At 44.7% G+C, this 25,613-nt stretch overlaps 4 protein-coding genes across 8 annotated transcripts; all 4 read left to right on the plus strand.

The window, feature by feature from the left end:
- Nucleotides 1-1,223: 1,223 nt before the first annotated feature.
- On the plus strand, nt 1,224-7,904 carry zmp:0000000662 (RING finger protein 145). 2 transcript variants are annotated; one of them, XM_029138117.3, is made up of 11 exons: nt 1,224-1,505; nt 1,707-1,988; nt 2,490-2,598; nt 2,841-2,932; nt 3,215-3,456; nt 3,594-3,772; nt 3,869-4,009; nt 4,310-4,492; nt 4,573-4,720; nt 5,017-5,373; nt 6,607-7,904. In XM_029138117.3, the coding sequence occupies exons 2-11, from the start codon at nt 1,820-1,822 to the stop codon at nt 7,435-7,437; spliced, it is 2,451 nt and encodes an 816-aa protein (XP_028993950.1). In that variant the 5' UTR covers nt 1,224-1,505; nt 1,707-1,819; the 3' UTR covers nt 7,438-7,904. The 2 variants fall into 2 exon arrangements, with proteins under 2 accessions (XP_028993950.1, XP_055361562.1); XM_055505587.1 differs by lacking the exons at nt 1,224-1,505; nt 2,490-2,598 and having other exon boundaries at nt 1,858-1,988.
- Nucleotides 7,905-8,509: 605 nt separating this feature from the next.
- LOC114848031 (ubiquitin-conjugating enzyme E2 D2-like) lies at nt 8,510-13,412 on the plus strand. Of its 2 annotated transcripts, XM_055505592.1 has the most exons (8): nt 8,510-8,928; nt 9,894-9,957; nt 10,449-10,480; nt 10,615-10,692; nt 11,023-11,128; nt 11,230-11,323; nt 11,492-11,541; nt 12,459-13,412. In XM_055505592.1, exons 1-7 carry the CDS (start codon nt 8,905-8,907, stop codon nt 11,538-11,540), a joined length of 447 nt encoding a protein of 148 aa, XP_055361567.1. In that variant the 5' UTR covers nt 8,510-8,904; the 3' UTR covers nt 11,541; nt 12,459-13,412. The 2 variants fall into 2 exon arrangements, with proteins under 2 accessions (XP_055361567.1, XP_028993953.1); XM_029138120.3 differs by lacking the exon at nt 11,492-11,541 and having other exon boundaries at nt 8,511-8,928.
- A 348-nt stretch (nt 13,413-13,760) lies between these two features.
- On the plus strand, nt 13,761-18,868 carry manba (mannosidase, beta A, lysosomal). 2 transcript variants are annotated; one of them, XM_029139081.3, is made up of 17 exons: nt 13,761-14,055; nt 14,270-14,364; nt 14,468-14,573; nt 14,650-14,823; nt 14,935-15,058; nt 15,158-15,327; nt 15,495-15,605; nt 15,840-15,991; nt 16,093-16,210; nt 16,683-16,769; nt 16,869-17,036; nt 17,113-17,331; nt 17,417-17,581; nt 17,659-17,803; nt 17,874-18,013; nt 18,090-18,350; nt 18,518-18,868. In XM_029139081.3, exons 1-17 carry the CDS (start codon nt 13,858-13,860, stop codon nt 18,740-18,742), a joined length of 2,658 nt encoding a protein of 885 aa, XP_028994914.1. In that variant the 5' UTR covers nt 13,761-13,857; the 3' UTR covers nt 18,743-18,868. The 2 variants fall into 2 exon arrangements, with proteins under 2 accessions (XP_028994914.1, XP_028994913.1); XM_029139080.3 differs by having other exon boundaries at nt 13,762-14,055; nt 17,874-18,016.
- A 420-nt stretch (nt 18,869-19,288) lies between these two features.
- Nucleotides 19,289-25,440, plus strand: slc39a8 (solute carrier family 39 member 8). Of its 2 annotated transcripts, XM_029139082.3 has the most exons (8): nt 19,289-19,759; nt 20,331-20,493; nt 21,535-21,704; nt 21,777-21,899; nt 22,072-22,236; nt 23,613-23,820; nt 24,102-24,286; nt 24,365-25,440. In XM_029139082.3, exons 1-8 carry the CDS (start codon nt 19,532-19,534, stop codon nt 24,509-24,511), a joined length of 1,389 nt encoding a protein of 462 aa, XP_028994915.1. In that variant the 5' UTR covers nt 19,289-19,531; the 3' UTR covers nt 24,512-25,440. The 2 variants fall into 2 exon arrangements, with proteins under 2 accessions (XP_028994915.1, XP_055361565.1); XM_055505590.1 differs by lacking the exons at nt 19,289-19,759; nt 20,331-20,493 and adding an exon at nt 20,509-21,387.
- Nucleotides 25,441-25,613: the final 173 nt, after the last annotated feature.

A 25,613-nucleotide genomic window follows, 5' to 3' on the forward strand; every position in this document is an offset into this window, starting at 1 on the left:
TCCGTCCACAGCCCTCCTCCTCCTCCTCCTCCTCCCCTGCCTCCTTCACATTCCTTCAGCATTGTTGGAGGTTACATCTGTGATTATGTGTTGAACTGTAATAATGTGGTTAATTAAAACCAAGTGCAACAAAATGTTCTTCTAACAGCTTTCTCTGTTCTGTGCATGTATTTATTTTGCTTCCTGTCAAGGCCAGTTTCTGCTCCGTCTCAGGTTCCCTGCTGATGTGAGGGTCCCGTCATTCTGCAGGTTTAAAGCCTGAAATGAAAGCAAACAGGTAAAATGATGGATAAAATGCCTGCATAGAATAAAACAGGACTCATATTATAATGCGAAAAAGATACTCTAGCATCTGAACATGGTGAGCTGAACTGCTTATTGTTTCTGATGAGGTTCATAAAACATCTGCACAGATTAAAACCATGATTCACTGAAACATTTTAATGAACTAAACTGACTCAGCAGATTTCAACAGATGCGTTTTGAGACAAATGTTCCTCCTCTCGAATTGTCATGGTTGATGATGCCTCCCCTCTTCATTCCTTTTGTAATTCAGCCAAAATTATGTCTGTCTCCAAACCATGATTCAGAGTTTCTCAGAATAAAGCAGAAGAAATGTTGAATAAGAACATGTGGTGCAGCCTAATGTCAGGCTTAAGTTCTCAACTAGTAAAACTTCTAAATGTAGATCATTTATGAGACTGATGACAAACAAAACCACAGACACAGATCACTCACAACAGGACACACATCCGTCGCTGTTGAACATCCAGACTCCACAATGTGTGATAGTCAGCAAACATCATATCTGTCTTGTGTTTATGTCAACATCTGGTAAATGTTCTTATGTTTCTATATGTAAATAAAAACGTGCTGAACTTACAAGAAGTCTATCTCCTTTACATCTGTCGGTGTCTACACGCTTCCTATTATTGCTTCCACCTTTATCACCTGTTCATTACTAAAAACATTTTCCTTAGTGTCCTTAACTTTGAAATTTTGTTTCCGGTTTCCAGCAGAAAGATGCAAAATGAGTTGAAGATAAATATTTTCCAAAGTCATTTCACATTTCACTGTGCAGCACCAGCGTTTGTTAGGATGAATATTGGAAAAAAAGATTTCTCAAGTGGTATAGTTCTGTAGGAGTAGTAGTACTTCTAATTACTGCTCTTATTTTGAAATCTGCGCATCCTTAAATGTGATTGGCTTGTTGTATTGTAACGTCAAAGCCGGAAGTGGCCACGAAAGCGAGAGGAATCATAACACTGTGTTTGCGGTCCTTAAACTCGCCTTCACGTCGTAATATTTCCGCTCTTTCATTTTGCTGTTCTGCGACGCATATTTCAAACTGTCGCTGAGATGCGAACTTTAGAGTGACGCCGTAATACTCTGCGCTTTTGCTATGAAAACATGTTGCTGGTGTCTGACAGCGCTAACCAGCTGCAGCTAACGTTAGCGTTAGCTAGCAAGCGCCTGGTCGGCTGGGGCGTGTGTCACTGCGCCAAGTAAGTGAAACTGCCAATGTGCACCCACCGTGAACTTTACAATTGTTTACTCCATTCCAGGAAGTAACCCCTGAATCAACTTGGAGAATTAGTTTTCCTTAAGGCTGTCACGTAGCCCAGCTCAGCAATGGCCTGGCTGCTAATAGAAGAGTCATCTGGTGACTTTGTGGAGGTTAACTTTAGTTACTGGATGTGTTGCAGATGACAAGAGGAACGTAAACGTGGTAGGACGACTGCTGGAAGGCTGAATCCTGTCCAGGAAGCTGACAGCATGTGACACAAGCTCTCCACCAAAAAGTTGGTCTCAGTCAAAGATGCCTCGTCTGGAAGAGCTGGCCAACGTTGCCCTCAGGGTGCCCAGCATTCTGGTGCTGGACCTGCTCTATAAGTGTGATATTGAAGGTTTGACAGAGCATCTTAAGGCCAAAAATGAAGACATGCTCTTCAAATACAAGTATGTCATCTGGAACATGTACTATCTTGGTGAGTATTTGTATGATGTGGAAGGATAAGATAGGATGTTCAGCCTCACGAGCCACGTACACTCAGTTCAAAAGGGTAGAAATGAGCCATGTCTGTATGAAAACTCCAAATCCAAATAACTACAGTAATCTGATTTATTGGCCATGTGTGTAAGAATATGAGAAACGTGGGCGTTAACTTCCCAAACTTACATATAAAATGAAATAGTAAAAAAGAGAAACACGTTGAGGTGATGACATTACAAACGACAGTAAATGTGTATGAGTTAAGCTTTCGAGAAAATTAGCACAGTAATAATGATGTACATCATTGTGATTGTGTCTTTATGTTTGTGTGCTAGAATTGGACTCAGCTTTTCACATACCTCCCTATTTTTACTCCCAACCTTACTTTTACTGAATGAAAGTCAAGCTGGTTGTGTGTGAACTTATTTTTTCACTCTGCTTTTAACTTTATACCAAACGCACAAATTAACAGTGGCCGTTCTGCTTTACCTTCCAGGTCATCTGATTAATGTGGTGGTGTTGGTTCTGCCATTGAGACATATTGTGACACTCTACCTCCACATTCTTGTATCCCTTCTCCTGTACATGGGGCATCAGATTTCCAAGTGAGATGCTATACTACCACTAATACCACTACTACTGCTACTACATTTGAGTTTGTTGTGCCAGGATCTGTTTTCACTCACTGACAGTGTTTGGCCACAGTAACAGTGCTCCTGTGTATTATGAATAAATTTAGGGATACCCGGAGTTATTGATGTGTGTTTGTCAATTCATATTCCACTTTAACAACAATGCAGATTGTTTTTAACCATAAAAACTTGAAAACCCTGTGTTTGTTTTGAAGGGACTTTGTTCGTGAGGAGCTGCAGTATGGATATGAAGGAGCCGTGTACCTGGATTCTTTGGCCTTCAACAGATTTGTCTCTGCAATGACCAGTGAGTCTCATAACCTGTTCTGTGACTGATTGTCTTTGTTTATTGTCTGTCTCTTCATGTAATCCCAGCTGTGTGAAAGCCACAGCGTGGCTATGTGGGTTGTTTTTGTGCTGAAGTTTTGCCGTGATCAGACGTGTTGGGTGAATGATAAGAATCCAAACGCGGGCTATTGACTGCGTTATGTGTATTGCTGCCCTTCCACTGTAGCTCAAACTCATTCCTGAAATCAGCTGTTTGTTTTCTGCTTCAGTTTCTAACTTTGTGATTGTGTTTGCTGCTCAGGTCAGATTATTCTCAGCACACTGTGTGCCTTCCTAATGAAGACCAGGAAGGTGTGGTTGTTCTCTGCTCACCTGCTCCCACTGCTGGCTCGTCTCTGTGCCACTTCTCACGTTACGCTGTTGACTGTCAACACATTCTCCATGGGACTGACTGGAGTGGGCATCACCATGTTCCTCCTGTCACATCTCTTTGTGCCATATCGTCTAGCAAGGGCTGCTTATTCAGAGCTGCTCCAGTTGGAGGTACTTTTACTCCTCCTCCTGTTTTTGTTCAGAGGTTACAGACAGAGTTTCTGACACTGCTGTATTTTAAGAATATTATTTATACCTTCTCTCTTATGCTTACACGTCCTGGTATCACCACTGGTTTTCTCTCTTAGGTCATTGAGCTGTACAGACTTCTGGCTGTGGGAATCTCTCTCTGGAACCAGTTTGCCGTCCCAGTGCTCTTCACAGTCTTCTGGTTTGTTCTGTTTATTGTCCAGCTGTGCTCCGACACCATGTCAAGCAACTCTGGCTCAGCAGCCCATCAGGGAATTATGTTCTTCCTGCTCACCAGGTGTGTTATATACACACATTATTCCTCTGTTTGTTTTTGTTCTAGGCATTATTCAAACCTTGTTTTCTCCTCTGTTGGAATTATTGACTCCTGCAGTGTCTCTGAATGCTGTGCCACACCTTACTCTCTTCTGGGTCTGACATTTGTGGTGTCGTATCTGGCTCTCGGATTGCTCAACCTATGCAAGTTCTACCTGGGAGGTTATGCAGCTGTTCAGAATGAGAATGTCATGCACAGGTGAGATTTTATGTCCAGATTTATTTACTAAAACGTTTTTCTTCTGCTGAACAAAGTCTATTTGTAGTCTGTATCCATGTAATTAGATTGCAAAACCATATTATAAATTATTTCCTATCACATTTGTGTCCAATATTCACCTTATTTATCTCTGTTTTCACATGAGTGCATCTGAACGATAAGACCTTACATGTTCATTGTCAACTGTGTCTGGCTTTGAGTGTAGTGTTCAAGCCTAAAGTCAATCCCGCTGTGTTATTTCTATTTTATTTTGACCTGCTTTCTGCTGCTTGTCCTCAGAGGAGTGACTGAGGGCGTCACTCTGCTCCTGCTTGCTCTTCAGACGGGCCTGTTAGATATGCAGGCTCTGCAGCGCACCTTCCTCCTCAGCATCATCCTCTTCATCGTAGTGACTTCAACCCTGCAATCCATGATTGAAATAACGGATCCAATCATTCTAGCTCTGGGTGCTTCACGCAACAGGTAACAACAGCAACAGTAATTTCGACTCTAGGCCTTTTCCTTTTAGTGTGGTTTTAAATATCATGTTCGTTCTACTTCAGGAGTCTCTGGAAACACTTCCGCGGCCTCAGCATGTGTCTGCTCCTGTTGGTTTTCCCCGTGTATATGGCCTATAAAATTGCCCAGTTTTTCCACATGGACTTCTGGCTCCTGATCTTGGTTTCTAGCTGCATGCTGACCTCCCTGCAGGTAGGAGAAGTCTGGAAATTGTCAAAGAAAAGAAGCGTTTGTTAAACTAGTATATATTATATATAGTGATATTATGGTTGTTATCTAATTGGAAAAGTGGAGATGAGGCAATAAAGCTCAATTTAATGTAATTTTATGTAGATTTGAAAAATATCTGACTTTGGTGCCCCCCAGTGGTCATGTCAAGGGAGGCCCATCCATGTATCTATGTGTCTATTCTCTTCACTGCTTGTCAGATGGGTCAGGGGTGCTGGGGCCTTTCCCCCATGTCATTTGGGTTCTGTTCATCTTTTCAGGTGACGGGCACTATGCTGATCTACTCCCTCTTCATGGTGGAGCTGTTTCGCAGCGATCCGATAGAGAGCCTGGACGAAGTGATCTACTGGGTGAACGCCGTCAGCAGGGTGTTGGAGTTCCTGGTGGCGCTCTGCGTGGTGGCGTATGGCACCTGGGAGTCGCTGTTTGGAGAGTGGAGCTGGATGGGCGCCTCCGTCATCATCATCCACTCTTACTTCAACGTTTGGCTCAGAGCTCAGTCTGGGTGGAGGAGCTTCCTGCTTAGACAGGAAGCTGCTAAGAAGATCAAGTCTCTTCCCAAAGCCACGGCTGAGCAGCTGCAGCAGCACAACGACGTCTGCTCCATCTGTTTCCAGGTCAGTCACTGTATCAGAGATGTCTGCATGTTTAGGTTTCGTGTGAAAGAAAGAAGAAAAACAAAGAGAGACAATGTGTTACATTTGCTGAAATCAAGCAGCTACAGCTGTGATGAGTAAAGAGGAAAGCCGATCAGATGTTTGTAGAGATTTCCAGTAAATGATCTGCTCAGGTAAATTACCATGCTCCCTGCTCAGCTTTTATATATTCTTGTTGTTTTTCCTCCCACATCATCAAAGAGAAACCAAAAGTACAGAAATGTTCCGTTGTGCTGATGTTTGGTGTTTCACTGTGATAAACAGAATGTCTTTACTGTTTCCATAAGGTACAGTAAGGGTGAGACGCAACACGTAGAAATGTAACACTTTGTTTAATTTACTGAATTTAGAGTTTTTGCTTTCTTGCTTGTGTGCTTCCAATTTCCTTTTGCGAGCGATATTGACTGTCCCCTATCACATCAAACCGATAAAAACAAATCATGACGTGGCATTTAACTGTATGACCCTGTGCACACGTGGGTATATTCACTAATGTTCTATGATACTTAACGTAGTGTTTACTTTACATCATGTTGATCCTGCTTTTCTGGTTTGGCCCCATCTCTACTTTTACTGAAGGACAAATCCTCGGCTGTCAGCTGTGTATTTTGTTTCAGACAAACTAATGTTGTCTTTTTCTTCTCCTTGACAATGGAAATAGTTTGTTGTTAGAGAGGCTCAAGCTAGATTTTTATCCAGAAGAGCGTCACATGGTTTAACAGAAAAAGAACAAAAGAAGAGCGGCAACATTAAAAAGGGAATTTTACATTTCACCTGGCTACTGTTTCATGTGCAGAGGTTCAGTACTACATGTGTAACATTTTATTTGGAGTGAGGATAAACATTACTATGTTTATAATATGAATTATATAATGGTGCAATATAACTGTGTAAATTTTAACCAAGTTCAAGTTTGGAAAACAATGTTCCTAAAACTAATGCTGTGATCTACTTCATAAAAGTGATGAGCTGTGGTTTGGGCAGAACCATATTTCACTTTAATCTTAAACCACTTCTTTGGATTGGATCTAGCTATGCATATTTGGTCAAAGGCACATTTCGGACTGGTATTTTGACTCTGACTGAACACACTAGGTCATGTTGTTTTTAATGATTGTGCATCATCGTAATAGGTGTTGGTGTGTTGTTGTAAAATTATCTACTGGTCATTTTGTTGATTTTTTTTTTTTTCAGGAAATGAGTTCTGCTGTGATCACATACTGTGGACATTTTTTTCATGGCAACTGCCTCCGTAAGTGGTTGTATGTGCAGGAGACCTGCCCCATGTGTCACCAAACGGTCGGGCCCACTCTACAGAGCCAGAACCAAGCTCCTGACGAAGCTCCAGCAGATCCACCTCAAGGAGATGCTGGGCCAGAACTGGCTGTGCAGGACGGGAATGTGAACCAGGATACGGGCACACCCCAGGAGATGCAGAGTGATGACGCAACTCCTGGTTCCACTGAGCAACAGCTGGAGGAGAGAGGAGACACTGGAACAAACGATAAGGACCAACCAGCGCCAGGGCTTTGTTTCAGCTCCAATGGAGACTTTGTGGGCTTTATCAATCCCACGATAAGTTGCTCTTCAGATCTTTCTACTACCTATGATCTGTCAAGTACAAGTCTTTCTGGCATGCACGGCCAGGCTGAGGAGAAGGGAAGGGACTCACCACTACCACTGACTTCTAATACTGTAAAAAAGACCATGGTAGAGGACACCGAGCTTAAAGGCTATACCTCCTGTCATAGTTTACCAGAGGACGACGATGGGAGGCCTGAACCACAGAGCCATCTTAATCCACCAGAATCAATTGATGCTGTCTCAAATTCAGTGAGCCTTGCTGAGAGACAAACACGTGAAGTACACTCTGAACATTTAGACTGCTCTGACCATTGTGAGCATCATAAAGGAAACGGCGCAGGTCTGGACCTGGACCTGGACGGGCTCTGCAAGGCTCAACCTGTCACCCGGCAGTCCTCGTCGGACGCCACCTTCTCTTGCACAAGCACAGGCAACCGCTGAGTCTGCATCAGTGCCTTGAAGGGTCCTTCACAAGGAGTTAAACACATTTGCCTTCTTTCCGTAATCCAGTAGAAAATGACAGAGTGATTGTGAATGTTACAATGTGTTTAAATGCAATATAGAGACTAAATTGCATTGGGTTCACATTGTACCAAAATTACCTGTATAGAAATTCTATATAAATTAAAAGTAACTTTGTGTAATGACCAGACAACTATGATGCATCAATATTCAAAAAATTCTAGCAGGTTACATTTACAAATGTTTACTTGGATCAATTAAACGACCTTTTCATTTTATTCCTCCAGTTTCGTTGGATTGTTTTTATGTGCAGACAGTGTGGCAAAAAGAAAAGCTTTTCATGAATCAGCAAAAAACAGGCTCCTAGTGTTAGATTACAGCTGTGAACGTGTATGTTTCTTCTACTCAGTATTAATAAAACCATGGTGGTGCGCAATGATGCGGACCATCTGTGTCCATTTTGTGAAGTCTCAACACATTCCTACACTTTGGCCACATGAAGTTGTTTTAGCTTCATCTTGCAGCACTTCATAAACATTTCTATGATGATGATAATAATAATATTATTATTAATAATAATGATGATATTATTATTATTATTATTATTATTATTATTATTATTAATAATAATAATAATAATAATAATAATAATAATAATAAACAGGACTCAGCTTTAGTCTAAAGCCTCTTCTGACTGTTTTTAGATATTCTGCATGTGATAATTTCTATGCAAAACACAAGGAGCTAAATTGTTGTTTGTTTGATTAGTGATTGATATATATCATCTAATATAGAAGTTAAAGAAATGTTTTGTTTGTCTTAATCTTAAATCCTCATCATATGATGGTGGTTTCTAGTGCAGTGAAATAACTGTCACAGGTTCTGTTCGCTTTCTGTTGCTGTCGACGCTCGCTCATTGAAGCCAGTTTCCTTTGGATCCGTCAATTAAACTCGGCCCGTCCGGACTTTTCTCGCGTGCAGCCTTGCGACCAATCAGCGTTCACATCCGCCCCGTCGCTCCGCAGCTTCAGCGCCGCCTCCGTCATAAAGCGTCAAATACGCACAGACAGCCGCTAGTTGGCTAACGGCGTCGACCGAAACCGAAGCGGGAGCCGCTTTGTCGTCCGGAATACTTCATCTGGCAGCGCACTAATGATCCAGTCTTAACTGGGAGAGATAAATTATCGATAACAAGCGTCTAGGAGGAAATTGTTTGCTCTTTAAGGCCAGTGAATCGCCTGTGGCTCGGAAAAGATCGATAGCTAGTGTTGTTACGTAGTTTTAGCACGCTAGCCTGCTAACTACGCTAGCTCGAGAAGAAAGGCCGTCGAGTTGACCTAGCGTCACTTATTTAACAGGTGGCGCACCGTCCTGGCATATTACGGTAGTCTTCAGTGCTCGGATCGTTAACCAACTCCAGGTTAAAGAACAGAACACGGATCGAGGATGGCTCTGAAAAGGATCCACAAGGTGAGGTTGCCTAGCGTCGTCTGCGCTAGTCGGCTAACCGAGCCGCGCTAGCCTCCCATGTCGTAACTAGACTAACGTTATCGCTCTTCTTGGTTTGCCCCGCGAAACATGGCGCTCAAACATATTTGGTCGCTTCTATTTTTCGACGACTTTTCGATAGTTTGATTCGTCTACGTTAAGTTTGGCCCTTTTAATTGGCTTTTGGGCCCGACCGGCACCGTCTCGCTAAGCCAGTTAGCATTCAGTTTCAGTTACAGGTTGAGTGTGTTTGTTGAAGTAGATTCACAGCAACACAAAAGAGGCCGCAAGAATTACACAACACTTGACTGCCTGGAACACGTTTTAGGCGCATTCGGGTGAAACCGCTGCCGTTTTCTCGGAGCTCCACGTTGACGTCGGGACGAACTGTCTCAGCGTTTCAAAGCTGCGGCGGTGCCACAAGCCGTGACTCATATCACTCATCTGTTCGCAGTCAGAGCTGCGTTCATGATACATTTCCTTGGTATGCGGTCGTGTTTGTTCTCGGCCCGTGTTTCTCTCGCTGTGTGCGTGTGTTCTGGCTCGTGGAAGGAGAACCCTGGGAACAGTAGAATCCAGTTGACCCCGTGGCTTTGTTCCCTCTGCGCTCCCCTAGAACGGTCTTTGAAGGAAACCATAAACTTCTTATGACATGGTGCTGGAGCAGCAGTTTGGGGCAACGGCCCCCACCTTCCTCTAAAATAGCTGAAGGCCTAAATATAACACTGTAGTGTTTGAGTCTTTGTACTTAAAGCTCAAGTTGCCTTTAACTGACAATAACTAAGTTGGTGCTGACTTTCGCTTCAGCCGAGTGGACGGCACCAGCTGGAAGGTGTTGTGAAATGAAGTACACGTCATGTTGTTTAGCATCTGCCTTGGTGCCAGTCAAGTTGTTGGTGCTGTTCTGCAGATCATGGGGACTAATTGTTGTTGTTCTTTTGTTACAGGAGCTCAATGACCTGGCACGTGACCCTCCAGCACAGTGTTCCGCCGGCCCAGTGGGTGATGACAGTAAGTGTCTGCTAACATTTACTTTAGCCTTAAACTCTGAAAATAATGTCACATACACGTTTTACACAATTGGAAAGTGGATCATTTTAAATAACATCTAGCTAAATTTAAGTAATTTTATTTCCTAGTTTTCTTGTCTGTCTACTAATGGGAGTTTTCATATGTTTATGGGAGATGCTTTTTAGAAAATGCAACTCCAAATGTTTGACAGAACAGCTATATTGGAAATTCTTTATGCCAGTTTGGCTTGGGTAGACCACATTTGGTGTAGCTCCAGGATTAGAAATGCTCAGCGTGGTGACCCAAAGACCAAGAGGTGATTCTTGGAGTAAAACTAAATCACAGCCTTCATCTTTGGAAAGCAATGTTAAAAATTACCTTGAGCTGAATAAGTTTGCTGGGAAGCTGTAAAGGCAGATTAGTCATACTTCCTGTCAGATCACATACCTGTGACCTTTACCTTTTTAACATTTACTTTCTGTTCTCTGCAGTGTTTCATTGGCAAGCCACAATCATGGGGCCTGTAAGTGACGCTTTGACATGTTTTTGTTTACCTCAAATGTATTTGAGAGGCTGAACTTTTCATTAGTAATAGGAAGCTGTGTGCTACAGGCTTAGATCATCCTTTGTAAACTATGTAAAACATTTTTCCCCCAGAGTGACAGTCCATATCAGGGAGGGGTTTTCTTCTTGACAATTCATTTTCCAACAGACTACCCCTTCAAACCACCTAAGGTGAGGTGCACTGGTTATTTACATGAGTCAAATGAGTTAAACCAGCCACTCTTGGTGTTTATCATTAAATATTTTACTGTTGTTTGTGTGTGTGTGTGTATAGATTGATGACGTAGAAATAAATGGTGTTTACAAACTGGTCTTGTTTCATATGTTTTGTCATGTCTTCAACATCAGCTGTTGTACATCAAGTAATACCTGTCAGTCAGGAAGTTGATATTTATGAACTTCAGACGTCACTGCCTCATGTTCAGGAATTTTAATTGTGCAACCCTGTGCAGGAGATCTGGTCTCTATCTGATCTGTTGTCACATTTCTTTTTCTTTTTAGGTTGCATTTACAACAAGAATTTACCACCCAAATATTAACAGTAACGGCAGTATCTGCCTGGATATTCTCAGATCGCAGTGGTCTCCAGCACTTACGATTTCTAAAGGTGAGAAATCCTCAAGGATACTTGACAGTTTAACATAACTTGATTTAAATGTTCTCTAAACCAGCTCAAACACAACACCTTTATTTTAATTTTTCTTCTAGTTCTTCTGTCCATTTGCTCACTCCTATGTGACCCAAACCCTGACGATCCACTAGTGCCAGAAATCGCACGAATCTACAAAACAGATAGTCAGAAGTGAGTATTGATTTCAATGTGTGTTGTAATAAAAATTACAAGCGTGACATCATCAACTCTGATTCCTAAAAAGATGGAATGCTTTGTTGGATAACTTTTCTAGATAAATTATACAGGCAAAGAATCAACTAAGTCTGAGTAGTGTGTAATCTAGTCTCATCCTGTCAGGTACAATAAACTAGCTCAGGAGTGGACAGTGAAGTATGCCATGCTTTAGGGTAAGGCCAAGACGCAGTGCTGCATCTTGGTTGGCGTTGTAGGATTGTGTTGTGACGCTCTGGCCATTTTTTTGCTAAATCAGCCATTATTAGATCTCTCATCAAATATATGGCCGCAGTCCCCGCACTAATATCTGCCTGTCTGTACATACAGCTCTTCATATCTGAGCCCTGCTCTTAACATACATGTTGCTCAACTGTTGGTGAGCAGTTCTGGGTTGTTGAAAAGATATTAAAAATTTATAAATGTAACCAAATACTTTAATTACTAGCCTTCAACTGTATAAATTGTCCATTTTAGATCATGAGATTATTATCATTTTATTATTAATAATCAAATGCGCTTGACTTCTACTTGATGTCTTGGTTCTAAATAATGGGTTCTTTTCCACATTAGTTGTTGCATAATAAATCAGTTGTCAGCATGAACAAATGTGAAAAATGTTCTTGGCAGATCCTTTGAAAACATGCCAAAGGTTGGCTCCCTAAAAGCTGCTTTCATGAGTGATGTCTGTGTAACCTGACAGTGACTTGTGGGTGGAGTTTTGTACAATCTAATTTGCAAATTAAAAGATGCACTTAACAAGAACCATGCAGATGTCTTTTCCTAAGAAAGGGAGACTGTTAGCAAGTAGTTGAACATGGTAACGTATTGAGAACTTGAAATGTATGACTTATAACGTATTGGAAGCAGAATTCTTGCACGTAACAGACACTAACTCGGCATGAAAAGGTTTGTTAAAGAACTGATGCACTACTATTTTAGCAACATCGAAAATTAATTTGTATATTATTGGCTTGGACTTTTAAACTGCTGACTTGGCTTGGCCCTTTTTCATAAAGAGCATGTGCTTCTTGGATTCTAACCATGGCAGTGATGGCGAATGTTACTGATTTTGACATTTTTCTCTTTGCAGATACACCAAAATGGCAAAAGAATGGACACAAAAATACGCCATGTGATGGCCCCATGTGGAAAGCTGGCGAGAGACGTTGCTCATTCAAACTTAAAATTCCAGGATTCTGTTTTTCTTTTTCACTTAATTTTTTGTTAATCTGAGCATTTTACCCCCTCATCCTTTCTCCACCTTCGCGCTCATAAGAAGATAGTGTTTTCTCTCTAGGACATGTGCCAGTTTGTGAAGTTTTGACTCCTCTTTGTACGGAGTTAAAGATAAAAATGTCACCATGGTTCTGAACACCCAGCTTGAGCATGAGTTTTCAACCCAAAATTGGTGATGTTAATCATTTACTCTGTACACACTTAGTGGAATCTGATGCTTAAATAATCTCCAAAAAAATATTGACTCCATCACCGCAATGTCCAAAGTGGAGACCAGTCCTAAAATTGTGAATTTTAAAGTCTAAAATTGGCCAAATAAAAATGTATTTAAGTGGTTAAAATCTGACATTGTGCCAATATCCTGCAAGACTTTAGAAGCTGGTCAGACTGAGTGTGTTTCTGACCATGAGTGGATTTGTTACCTGAGGGGGTGTATCATATTCCACTATCTGTGTATGTACAGAGGAGCACTGCAGTATATATTGATGTTAAGAAAACAAAATATAAGAATTTCAATGTTGTATTTTATGCATGTTAATAAAGGTAGGCTATTATATCTGATGTTTCTGCAAATTAAGTGGATTGTAAAGCTGAACAGTTGGAAAAAAAAATTGGTTCCCCTCGACGGCTTTCTACTTCTTTTTGTCATTTAGAAGCCAGTAGATGAGACGTTAGTTTTATGCCCACTCAAACACTGTCTTCTTGTAGCCCTAAAATAACGATGCAAAGCTGATGGTTGATAATCAACTTGTGGCTCTGTTTCTTTTTAGTTTTCCCTTCAATAAAGTTCCTTAAACCATACAACAAACCAACTGAAGTTTCATTTTTGGTTGTGAATCTGTTTACATCTGATTAATACACTGGTTGCGTGTGGTGCAGTAAAGAGGATAAATGTAAATGCATCATTTTACGTCAAGGTTTACAATAGAATGAGTTTTAGCCACCTTTTTATAAATGCCTTTTAAATACAAACGTTTAGAAACTTCAGAAGTGTCTTGATATAATAATAAAAATGCGAATTGATATATTAGTCCAAAACTAAATATAAAGGTTTCTAAAAGGACCAAAAAAAATATTTTTTTTTTCTAAAAAGTTATAACAAAAGAAAAATGAGACATTTTCGCGCCACAACGAGTTCGTCTGGTCACCTGACCTCCTCGGGATGGGTCATGTGACAAAGGCGGAAGAGTCCTGTCATCAAACAGCAGAACTCTGTTTCGAGTACCCGCAATGACTTGAAGAAAGGACGCGTCATGTCTGTGCGAAGGAGCGTCTTGATTCGTGTCGTGTGTCTTCTGTCGTGTTCGTTCTTCGGATTCGCGGCAGCAGCGCATCAGACGCAGAGTTTGAACGGGAAATGGAGCCTATCAAACTCCAACGGTTCGGTGTCGCTCCCCGCTCAGGTTCCGGGATGTGTGCACTCCGCTCTGCGCCAGCAGGGACGCATCCAGGTAGGAGCGCTCACCGTGGTTCCACTGGGACGATGAGCGGTACTGAGCGGACCTGTGCCGCTGATCACATGTAACGTAAACGTGTAAACCGCTAAACGCGTGACTCACTTACAGTAAACAATATCATCTGTTCATTTATAAGTGGCACGTGGTCTTAATCATGTCACGAATCAAATCTATTTGTCATGACTTAGTGTCACTTGTCTTCTCTCAGGACCCATATTTCAGGTTTAATGATTTGTCCTATCGCTGGATTGCTTATGACAACTGGACATACACAACTGTCTTTACTGCGTCCGCACAGCTGAGGTCAGTATAAACGTCCATATCACTGAGCTACAGTATTTTCACCTCAGGGACTCACCTGTGTGTGTGTGCGTGCGTGCGTGCGTGCGTGCGTGTGTGTTAACAGGGCCAAACAGAAGGTGCTTCTTGTCTTTGATGGTGTCGACAGCGTTGCATCAATTTGGTTGAACGGAATCTCCATTGGGACGACGGACAACATGTTTCGTAGATATGTGTGTGAAGTAAAAAATGAGCAGGTCGCGGTGCAATTATCTTCCAAATCAGTGAGTGAAATCTGTTTGTGTTTAGGACTTTTCAGTGAAGGACTTGCTGCTGGAGAAGGATAATGTGCTGAAGGTCAGCTTGATGTCTCCGGTTGTCTACGCGGCCGAGCAGAGGAACGCTCATTCAGCCTACAGAGTTCCTCCTGAATGTCCCCCAGACGTCCAGAAGGGAGAGTGCCACGTCAATTTCATCAGAAAAGTGAGCTGGAGTTTCTTCTAGTTTACAGTCTGTTCAGTTCAGTTCAGTCTGTTTTATGGGCCAGCTGTTATTTCACTGCCAGACAAACTGATTGAGGCTGTTGTGCTGCAGGAGCAATGTTCCTTTAGTTGGGACTGGGGGCCTTCGTTCCCCACGATGGGCCTGTGGAAGGAGGTTCGATTAGAGGGCTTTGACGTCCTGCAGCTCGTCCAGGTTTCCTCTGTTCCTCTACACGGTATGAACCACACGCTGCCTTTTCACCTACTTTCATTGAACATAGCGTTTCAAACCGTTCATGCAACTTTAGCACCTGGTTGTTATTTATTCTTCCTAGATCACAGCGTTTCTCAGTGGCGAGTGCAGGTCGAGCTTCTTGTTGATGCCATTCAGACAACAAGCTGTCAGATCGCAGTGTCTTTGCCGGAGCTAGACGCCGAGCAGACCTTCCAGACCCAGTTCCTCTCGGGAAGAACCAAGAACACCTTCATCCTCCCTCTAAACACGGTACAAGCTGGTCGGACTGGAGCTGAGCCTGTGTCATTAGGATGAATTGCAGTCTGTCATATCAAATATTTGTTACCTATTTCATAAAGTGGTTTGCAGGCGTCTACGGTGTGTGAGTTTTTCTTGCTTCCTGCATGAGCAACGTTTAGACTTCCGTCTTCCTCCAGAGTGTCCAGGTGAAGCGGTGGTGGCCCAACGGACACGGAGAGCAGCCGTCGTACCGCATGACGCTCAGAGGTTTTCAGGATGGCGTTTCACTCCTGAACACGGACTCTAGGGTGATTTTACACTTTAACCATTATATTAGGTGGTGAATCCTCATGTGTTTACATGTCGGCCAATAACATGAGGGTTGGATCTGCATTCAAGTTCATCAGACGCTTCTTATCTATTGACTTCCCTGAAATTCCCTGAACAGCGTCAGAAACGTGAGAGTGACTAAAGGGGCTTTTTTGGTGTTAAATTCTGAACACCGTGGATTTGTGTTGACGTACGGCCAATCTGTCCTGCAGGTTTATTTCCGTACGGTGGAACTCATCCAGGAGCCGATCGCTGGCTCCCCCGGCCTGAGCTTTTATTTTCGCATCAATGGGAAACCAGTTTTCCTCAAAGGCTCCAACTGGATCCCAGCACACTCCTTCCAGGACCAGGTGACCCCTGCTGTGTGAGTCTCGTTTGAGCTGCAGTCCTGTGGCCCCCGTGTTGTGCTGAGGTTTTCATTAATGTTGTGGTTATTACTGCTGAAGCTCCCTGTTTGTCCTGCAGCCTAAAGAACCTGCTGCAGTCGGCCAGAGACGCCCACATGAACGCCCTTAGGGTGTGGGGAGGAGGCGTGTATGAGCAGGATTCATTCTACAGCATCTGTGACGAGCTGGGCATCATGGCGAGTGCTACAAAACCGACTATTAATTTGACTTAGTCTAGTTGTGTGTAGTTTATTTGCTGGCTTCACTTTTCTTTATCTGGGTGCGATGGGAGACGTTGGGTTTCTGTGCAGTCAGTTCCTGTTGTTAAACAGAAGCAGAGTAAAGGTAGAAACTCTGATCGTGTGCCCGGATATAAGGAAATAATTATGTTAATCATTCATTCTACTTATCTTTCACTTCCCGTACACAGGAAATTCCACCTGTTGTTAATGTCAATGTGAATTATAATAATTCATTACTGAGATAAAGCGGTGGTTGTATTTTCATTAGTGTTTGGTTGTGAAAACTGGAGCATCAGTGGTTCGTGTCTGGCAGAAAGGCTCTTTTAGGACAGATGGTGATGCTTCTCTACGTTTTGTTGCATAACGCAGTAACATACTGCCGAGCAGATGGAGGCTCACAGTGTTTGAATATACTGTACGTGTCCAGGTTTGGCAGGACTTCATGTTTGCCTGTGCGATGTATCCCACTGAGGACGCCTTCATCCAGACGGTCAGAGAGGAGGTCGTCCAGCAGGTGGAGCCTTATTCTAGATGGATGCGTCTCTACCAATACAATAAAACACCTATTTAGAGTCAGCCTCCTCCATTCACATGTGGTATTTGGACCCTCCAGGTTCAGCGCCTCAAGTCCCACCCGTCTGTAGTGGTTTGGAGCGGGAACAATGAAAACGAGGCTGCTTTGGCCAAAGACTGGTTCAACATCCCGTCCTCCCAGAGGCCCGTCTACACTAAGGACTACGTGACGCTGTACGTGAACAACATCAGGCAGATTGTGCAGCACGTGAGTTGTTTTCAGGCTCTTTATTCTTCCTGTTCCAACCGAACACCAAGATGCTGACGCTCTGGCGTTCCTCCAGGAGGATCCCAGCCGCCCGTTCCTCGTCTCCAGCCCCACCAACGGGTTGGAGTCTGAGAGGGAGGGCTGGCTGGCAGCCGACCCGTACGACCCGCACTACGGCGACACGCACTTCTACAGCTACGTTCTGGACTGCTGGGACTGGAGGACGTTCCCTCGCACGCGCTTCGCGTCTGAATACGGCTTCCAGTCCTGGCCGTCCTTCTCCACCCTGCAGCCGGTGAATGAGTCAAGCTGTGGTCTCAGAGTCTGCTGCTGGTCTGAAGTTCTAAGTCGGGACTTGTGACGTTGCTGTGATGTTCCAGGTTTCCATCGCAGACGACTGGAGCTACAACAGCGACTTCGCCTCCCACCGTCAGCACCACCAGGACGGAAACCAGCAGATGCTGCTGCAGGCTGCGCTACACTTCAAGCTGCCCAACGCCTCGGAGCCAGTGGAGAGGTTCACACACACTCTGTACATGACTCAGGTAACACCTGCCACCTGCACAGCCCAGTGCACGCCCCCTGCAGCTCTGCCTTCATGCTGCCTGAACGCTGGGTGCAGGTGATGCAGGCTCAGTGCGTGAAGGCTCAGACGGAGTTTTATCGGCGTAGCCGGAGCGAGGTGGTGGGCGGGAGAGGCCGCACCATGGGAGCGCTCTACTGGCAGCTCAACGACGTCTGGCAGGCTCCCTCCTGGTCGTCAGTCGGTGAGCGAGGCGTCATCACAGTAATGACCGTGCTGATGCTGGGGCTTCATTTCATCCTCTCTCTGCACAGAGTTTGGTGGGAAGTGGAAAATGCTGCATTATTTTGCACAGGACTTCTTTGCTGATGTTCTTCCTGTCGGGTTTGAGGAGAACAACGCGCTGCTCATTTACGCCGTCTCAGACCTGAGTCACGACCTGAAGCTCAGGACTGTGGTGGGTTGGAACCGGCTGAATATTCACCACGTGCCCAATGCTTTACTGACCCCGTGTGGTCTCCGCCCTCCAGGTGACCGTCTTCTCCTGGGCTGATCTGGACCCCGTGTGCACGCTGACCTCAGACCTGGTCTTGGTCCCGGGGGGCAGCGCCGTGCCCATTCTCAAGCAGCCAGTGTCCAGCCTGCTGGCAGGATGTGGGCGCTGCACCCGACCCACCTGTCTGCTCACCTTCCACCTGGAGGATTCCAGTCGCGTCCAGCAGGGCCCCCGCAACCACCACTTCCTCTGCTCCCCCAAAGACGCTCAGGGCCTCCAGAGACCAAACATCACTGTAAGTGTAAGGTTGAGTGTGCAGCTTGACCCGAGCTCTGGAGTTTATTATTAAAGCTTTAATAAGAGAAGTTGAAGCTGTGATAGAAACGTGTTAAAACAAACAGCGCATCAGTTTGTTGCCTTTGCGGCTTGTTGGCCTGTGATGCAGTGTCTCTGTCCCGACAGGCCAAGGTGCAGGAGGAGAAGACTGGCTTCAGCGTCACCCTCCACTCGGCCTCACTCGCGCCTTTTGTTTGGCTCGACGTGGGAAACATCCCCGGACGCTTCAGCTCCAACGGCTTCCTGATGGTTTCTAAAAACACGACGGTCACGTTTAAGCCTTGGCGTCCTACCAGCGTAGCCGAGCTCTCCCAGGCTCTCAGCATCACGTCTTTGAGGGATGTGTACTGACCTGAGACCAGCCAGACTCCGTGCTGAGGATTCACACATCACATGAAGCGTCTTAAAGAAGGGTGTTTTTGTTTTTGTCAGAAACAGGTAAAGCCGATTTGCCTTTTTTTTTTTTTCTTTTTTTTTTCTCGTGGAAGCAGAAAAGCCTCCAACACCAACATTAGACATTATTTTGCAATTAAAATTATAATTAAATTGCTAAAAAATGAGTTCACACAGAAATCCTTAAAACATATGCCCAGAACAAGATTTTCATAAAGATGAATGGGTTCCTTATAGCAACCTGCTGCTTCGTCCCTCCTGCAGTAACTGACATCCGCCACCAGGCGGCGACAGGAACCTCTGAACTCTGAACTGTGCTGTAACTCACGTGCAGTAAATGTTTATGATTTGACTTCCATCGGTTTTATAATTACATCCGTGGACACGTCCGTAAACACGAACGCACGCATGAACTTTACCGTAATTATTGCTTCTAGATGTTGTCGTGGAAGCGCGTGCGCACACGTCACCTGCCAGCTGATAAAAGTCGCTCACGCAGTGGACGGACCGAGGCAGCGCGCGCACGCGTCGGGACACCGGTCATCTATAAGTTTCCAAACGGCTGCTGCTCGGACGCGATCCGCCTCACAAAGACCCGACGGGGCCGCAGAGCGCACGAGACCCGAGCGACACCGATTCCAGAGCCGAACCGCGGACTGAGCCATGGAGCTGGTGGCGCGTGAACGGCTGTGAGGCGTCCGCAGCCTCCGCAGCGCTTTCATCAACGCATAAAGCAGCGCCGCAAAGATGTTTCACCTGGGATGCGCGGCTTTTCTTTGCGTCCTGGCTGTGGCCGCGTCGTCCCGCAGCGCGCACGTGCTGGAGCGGGACGTCCAGGAGTTTCTGGAGAACATTTTGCGCTTTTATGGCGAAAACACAACGATTTCAAAGGCGAATCTGGAAGATTTGCTGCTGTTAATAACAACCAGAAGGCCCGAAGCGATACCTGGCGAAAACCCACTGAAAAGAGTAGAGGTGAGTGGAAGGGCTTTTTATTTATAACTTAAAAAACATTTTTAACTTTTTATGTGTTATTATTCGTAGTTAAAACTGAATAACTGGTTTCCTACAGTTAATTAGTTAAGCATGAATTATACACAAAGGGTTTTCTTTTGATGTAGTTTAGTTTAAGGGCTTATTTTATATACTTTTTAAAATTTATTATGATGTAATTAGTCGCTAAGGCTGAAGAATAAACTCGGGAAAAGGAATGATGACAAAAATGTAAAATGTTAAAGACTAATGAGAAAAGGCTAAATTTGGACTTCAATTAGTGTAATTCAGATTCTATGTCAGTTTTATGTCCCAGACGATTTCCTAAATTTTTTGGTATTTTATATATTTACTTTGTTTTCTTTTATTATTTAAACTTCGTGTTGGGAAAGAAGATACTTTTTTTTTATTATTATTTCACTATGATTCACTTGTTGAGTTGAATTAATCCTGTTCTTCTGTAATAGTGCTGTGGTAGTTTTCAGGTGGAGGTCTGGACAGAACCTATTCATAACTGCATATTTCAGTCATTAAAAGCGTCCGTGTCCCTCAGTGTCTCTCTGCAGAGCAGATCTTGGTCCGTTATGGCTTCAGCAACGTCAGTCAGCTGACCGTGGAACATCTGGACCGGATCTGCCCGGCCGTGTTGACCCAGGTGCTGCTGCCCTCCTGCCCTCACGCCGCCCCCCCCTCCCTGCCGCCTGTTGACTACAGTGGTGAGTTGCATCATCCCAATGTTGCATGCGTCCCTCGTTTATTTGTTGAACCCCCCGAAACTCAGATAATTCACAGTTCACAAGGGTTTGGTTCTGGGAATCCGGTCACTGTGGTTTGAGCTGCGCACTGACCCAGATGAAGGACACTAAAGACAAAGTCCGCATGCACTTGATTCTTCTCCCGTCGTAGTAATGTAATATACAAACATACGCGGTCCAAAGTCTGACACGAACGTTCAGTCGGACCGTATTCAGAACATTCGATCATGAACCTGAACAGAAACACCGGGTGTTTCTGCAGCTCTTCCAGTTGTGTGCAACAGGGGTCCATCCCATAATATTCTGACGCTACAGCTGCTTACACTCTATTCCTGGGATTTACTTTTTAATTTGATAAACTCTGTCCAACTCGTATCCTGCTCGTTTTACACACAAGTTTGACTTAGTGACGCACTTTTCACTTGTTTGTGACCCGTTGGTCCAGAAAATTGCATGAACCAGTAAAGATTTGACCTTTTAGTAAAATCAATCGAGTGAAAACAAAACAAGATACGTGAACGAGGACGCTGACGTCCAGTCAAACCTGGTGTTGAGACGCTGAGTAGTGGCTGATCTGGTTCAGCAGCTTTAATGTCTCTGTTTCAGACGCTCCAGTCATTCTAATGAGACAAATGATGCTTTTATGGGCTTTATTCTTGGATTCAAACGCGCGTCTCTGCAGCTGTTGGTGCTGCAGCCCAGCGGCCGCGCTGCTCGTGGGACCTGCTGTTTGCTCCACTCAGGAACGCACTTTGTGTGTAAATAAATGTCCTGCTTCACTGTGCGTCACCGTGGGTTCTGTCCCAGTGAACGCGTGCAGACGGAGCCTCGGCGCTGGTGTCGGAGCGTCTGCAGGTGCGTCTGACCCGAGCTCAGGCTCTCCTCCGACCGAGCCTCCTGCATCTCCTCCTCCTGTGGGAGCTCGTGGTCGACGGCTCAGAAAGCTGCTGTTTTCATGCCGTTGTGATGTTCAGCTCACTCCTGCTCTCTCCCTCCTGGCAGTTTGGGGCTACGGCTTCCTGGCCGTCACCGTCATCAACCTGGCTGCTCTGCTCGGGCTCCTGCTGATCCCCTTCACCAACAAGCCCTATTTCCCCAAAGTGCTGACCTACTTCGTGGGCCTGGCCATCGGCACGCTCTTCTCCAACGCCGTGCTGCAGCTCATTCCAGAGGTTTGTGAAAGAAACGGGCAAAGCCTGAGTTCAGCCGCAGCAGCAGGTTGACGCTCTGCTCTTCATGCACAGGCGCTTGGCTTCGATCCCAAAGCTGACAACTACGTAGGAAATGCAGTTGGAATATTTGCAGGCTTTTACATCCTGTTCGTCGTGGAGAAGATTCTGAAAATGGCTCTGCGGATCGAGGATGAGGTGAGAGAAGGAACGTTGACTGATGCCTTGTGTGCAGGGTTTCCTTTAGACTGATGCCTGTTGCTGAACAAACAGTAAAACGTTAAAGCGGTCACGTTAGTCATTCGTTACTTTTATTAATCATTCATGTGGGTCAATGTCAGACTAATCAGTGGCGTCTCTGTTCCCTCAGCACGGCCACAGTCACTTCAGCCCCTCAGAGCCTCAGGACACCGTCCTGCACAACGGGGACGTGCTGGGGAGGAACGACTCCATTGTTCTGACCAACATCAGCAGCATCAGCACCGACAACAGCGGCTCCAAACCGGACCCGCCACCCTCCACCCCGACCTCTCAGGTATCAGTGGGCGGTGGCGTGGAGCGGACTATCTCTGTCTGCACATGTGGTAATCTGCGGATCTTTATCTGGAGATTAGCTCAGGTCAGAGCTAAAAGAGCCTGTAAAGAGGTGTGTTGCCTCCTGACATCTAATCTGAAGCCGTGGCTGTTTGAGGGTGACAAGAAAACAACAACGGCGACGGCTGCTTCATGAAAGTCTGAGTGCGAGCTGTGGTCTCTGCAGCCGGTGCAGTGGAACGCGTTGTTAGCGTCCTCTGTAAACAGGGCTATAAATTAGCCTTTGAACTGCGTGACCTTTTTATTGTGGCCGTGTTAGCGTGTGATACAACGCGACTGCACGTGAACAATTAAAGGCAAATGATAAAGATGAAAGAGGACACGAGCGAGTTCAGAGCTCAGATGATGTGTGTTTGTTCACACATGAATATGATGAGTGATGGACCGGTGCCAGGTTCTTCCACACAATGAGAGAAATGTGGAAGCAGTGATTAGACAGCGTCACTATTTTAATGTTGGGACCCAGTGTGGCTCTGAAAGGATCAGACCTCTGAACAAACAGACACGCGGTGACACAGGGATCAAGTGGAGCCGAGCTCCTCAGATCCTTCCCCTCCTGGTAAATTCTCCTCCTGGAATGTTTCTTTATCCCGACTCGGACACAAAGCCTCATTGTTGGACCAGTAAAATGGGCGTTTTGTCGTTGCGCGGTAACTTCAGCCAGGTCCTGAAGCCTCCGTTTGTGCCCGGCTGTTCTCCAGTTTCACATTAGCAACACGTGTGCCATTATTTGGAAACGAAGACTTCTGGATCATCGCTGCTCGTTCATTTAGAAAAAGAAAGGTTTCCTGCAGCCGACCATTTAGAAACGACGCATGAGGTTTTTTAAATAAACTAGTTGGAATATAAGATTTTACAGAGTTGTATTTTTGCCCTTCACATCTGAAACATTCGTGTTCTCCAGAGGACGAATCCCTCTGTTATTAACCACAGCTCCTGTGATGTGTTGTCAATCATAACCATTGTTCATTTGCCAGGATCCTGTGGATTATTAATATTAATTCGTCTTAGCGTTGGGTTCAGGAGCGTTTGTGTGGATGCTAATGGAATATGGGTCAAACCCTGAGCTGCTCTCTGGGCTGTAGACCAGTGCGTAAAGTATGTTTTCAAACACACTGGTCCTGTTTCCGTTAATGCAGGAAACCGTCTATATTTGACAGATGAAACACTTTCACAAGAGTTTAAAAGTTCAACCTTGCTCTTTGTTTAAGTTGGGTTTGACCTTTGGGCTGCAGATTGCGTGTTATCTGAGCGCCTGCCGCTGTTTGCCTGTGACTCTTCCCGCCCGCTGCCTCTGACCCGACCCGTCCTCTGCAGGACCCCCAGGCGTCGGCGGTGATGTGCTACTGGCTGCGGGGGCAGCGCATCAGCAGCATCAAGACGGTGGCGTGGATGATCACGCTGAGCGACGCCGTGCACAACTTCATCGACGGCCTGGCCATCGGCGCCTCCTTCACCGTGTCGGTGCTGGCCGGGTTCAGCACCTCCACCGCCATCGTGTGCGAGGAGTTTCCTCATGAGCTGGGTGAGCGGCAGTCTCCCTGTTATGTGACACGCAGACGTAAAAACGTCACAGCTGGAACAGCGATTCGATGGCGACAAACTGGCTTCATGAACTGTTCTGCTGATTTCAGTTCAAAGCTGATTATGAATTAATTAACTTTACCGACATCTAGAGATGAGCTGCAGAACTACATGTTGACTTCCTTTTTGTCTCATTGAAGCGCTGCTGAAGCCAGGATGATGGGACTCGTCCCCCTCATGTCCGGGTCCAGTCTGACTCTGGCTTCTGTCTGTCGCCTGTAGGAGACTTCGTGATCCTCCTCAACGCCGGTATGAGCGTCCCTCAGGCCGTCTTCTTCAACCTGCTGTCGGCCGTGTCCTGTTACGTGGGCCTCGTCCTTGGGATCCTGCTCGGGAGCAACTTCGCCCCCAATGTAATCTTCGCCATCGCTGGAGGAATGTTCATGTACATTGCGCTGGCCGACATGGTGAGTGACGGAGGACGTCCTGAGCAGAAAACTCTGAGGATGAAAACAAAGCTGCTCTCTGACGCCTCCTCTCCTCAGTTTCCAGAGATGGACAGCATAGCGCGAGAGCAGAAACGTACCTCGGCCAAGGTGGTCTTCTTCCTGATCCAGAACGCGGGGCTGCTCACCGGCTTCACCATCATCCTGCTCATCACCATGTTTGCAGGAGACATCAACCTTGGCTAGAAGAGAGACGAGGAGGAGCTGCTCCGTTTCTGCCCACAGCTCACTCCACTGGGCAGGAAAGTGAATGTAAGTGAATGTTTTGTATAAACAAAACTGGTGAAACACGGCTTCTGTATGTGTCGACTAGCGACTAGTGAAACATTTACTCTGTAAAAAGGGGAATCTTTACAATCACCTGAACAAATCTTACAAACTAGTTGCATTTGCCTAATGAGCAATATTTAATAAATCTTCCAGTCTCTGTATGATGTATGCCACGTTCATTGTACCTCAGGGGTGATGTATCGTAAGCTAACACTCAAATGCTGTGCCACTGTTTGACTGTTATTGCAGCAGTTTGACCTCTGACCTCTGAGTTTATTGTCTGGCTAAATGGGGACAGTTTCTGCAAAGCACCACATGTGTCTTATACTACACTCCCACATGATCACTACTATATGTACAAACTATAAATGAAGCTCAGAAGTGACGTCTGATGTTGCAACTGTCTGGAAACTGTCAAATCAACAAATGTGATTTGTTTCTTTAATAACACTTGATCCGGTTTTAAACCAACTGGGATGAGGTGTGCAGTTCTGAAGCTCACATGCAGGTGAATCCACTCTTTGAGCATCCAGCATCCTCTGGTTTCAGTTAAACCATGTGATGAATCCTGTTCCTGTTACAGCATCATTTGAATTTACCATGTAGCTCATTAACCAACACGAAACATCCTTCAATACCAAAGAGCAAATACAAACAACGGAACCACTTCTATACAGTATTGACATTAATTAATTTCTTGATTTGATTTTTCTTTGTGTTTTTATTGTATTGGTGTTTTTAAACAGAAACTGCTGTAAATTAAACAATTTTTACATTTGTATGGTACAGTTGTCAGTTCATCCTTTGCACATAAAGCTTAAAATAAATTGTTCTACTGATTTTAACCTGTGCATGGTATTGTCAATCAATTATTATGGATTTATTATAATAATGATAAATTATTATAATTATTAATAATGTATTATTATAATAACGCAAATACATTGTAATTATTAACAATTGATTAATAATATAATAATAAATATTATAAATAAAGTAAACTGATTACACATTTAAT

This window comes from Betta splendens, chromosome 22 (genome assembly GCF_900634795.4).
Source record: "Betta splendens chromosome 22, fBetSpl5.4, whole genome shotgun sequence".
Classification (NCBI taxonomy): domain Eukaryota; kingdom Metazoa; phylum Chordata; class Actinopteri; order Anabantiformes; family Osphronemidae; genus Betta; species Betta splendens.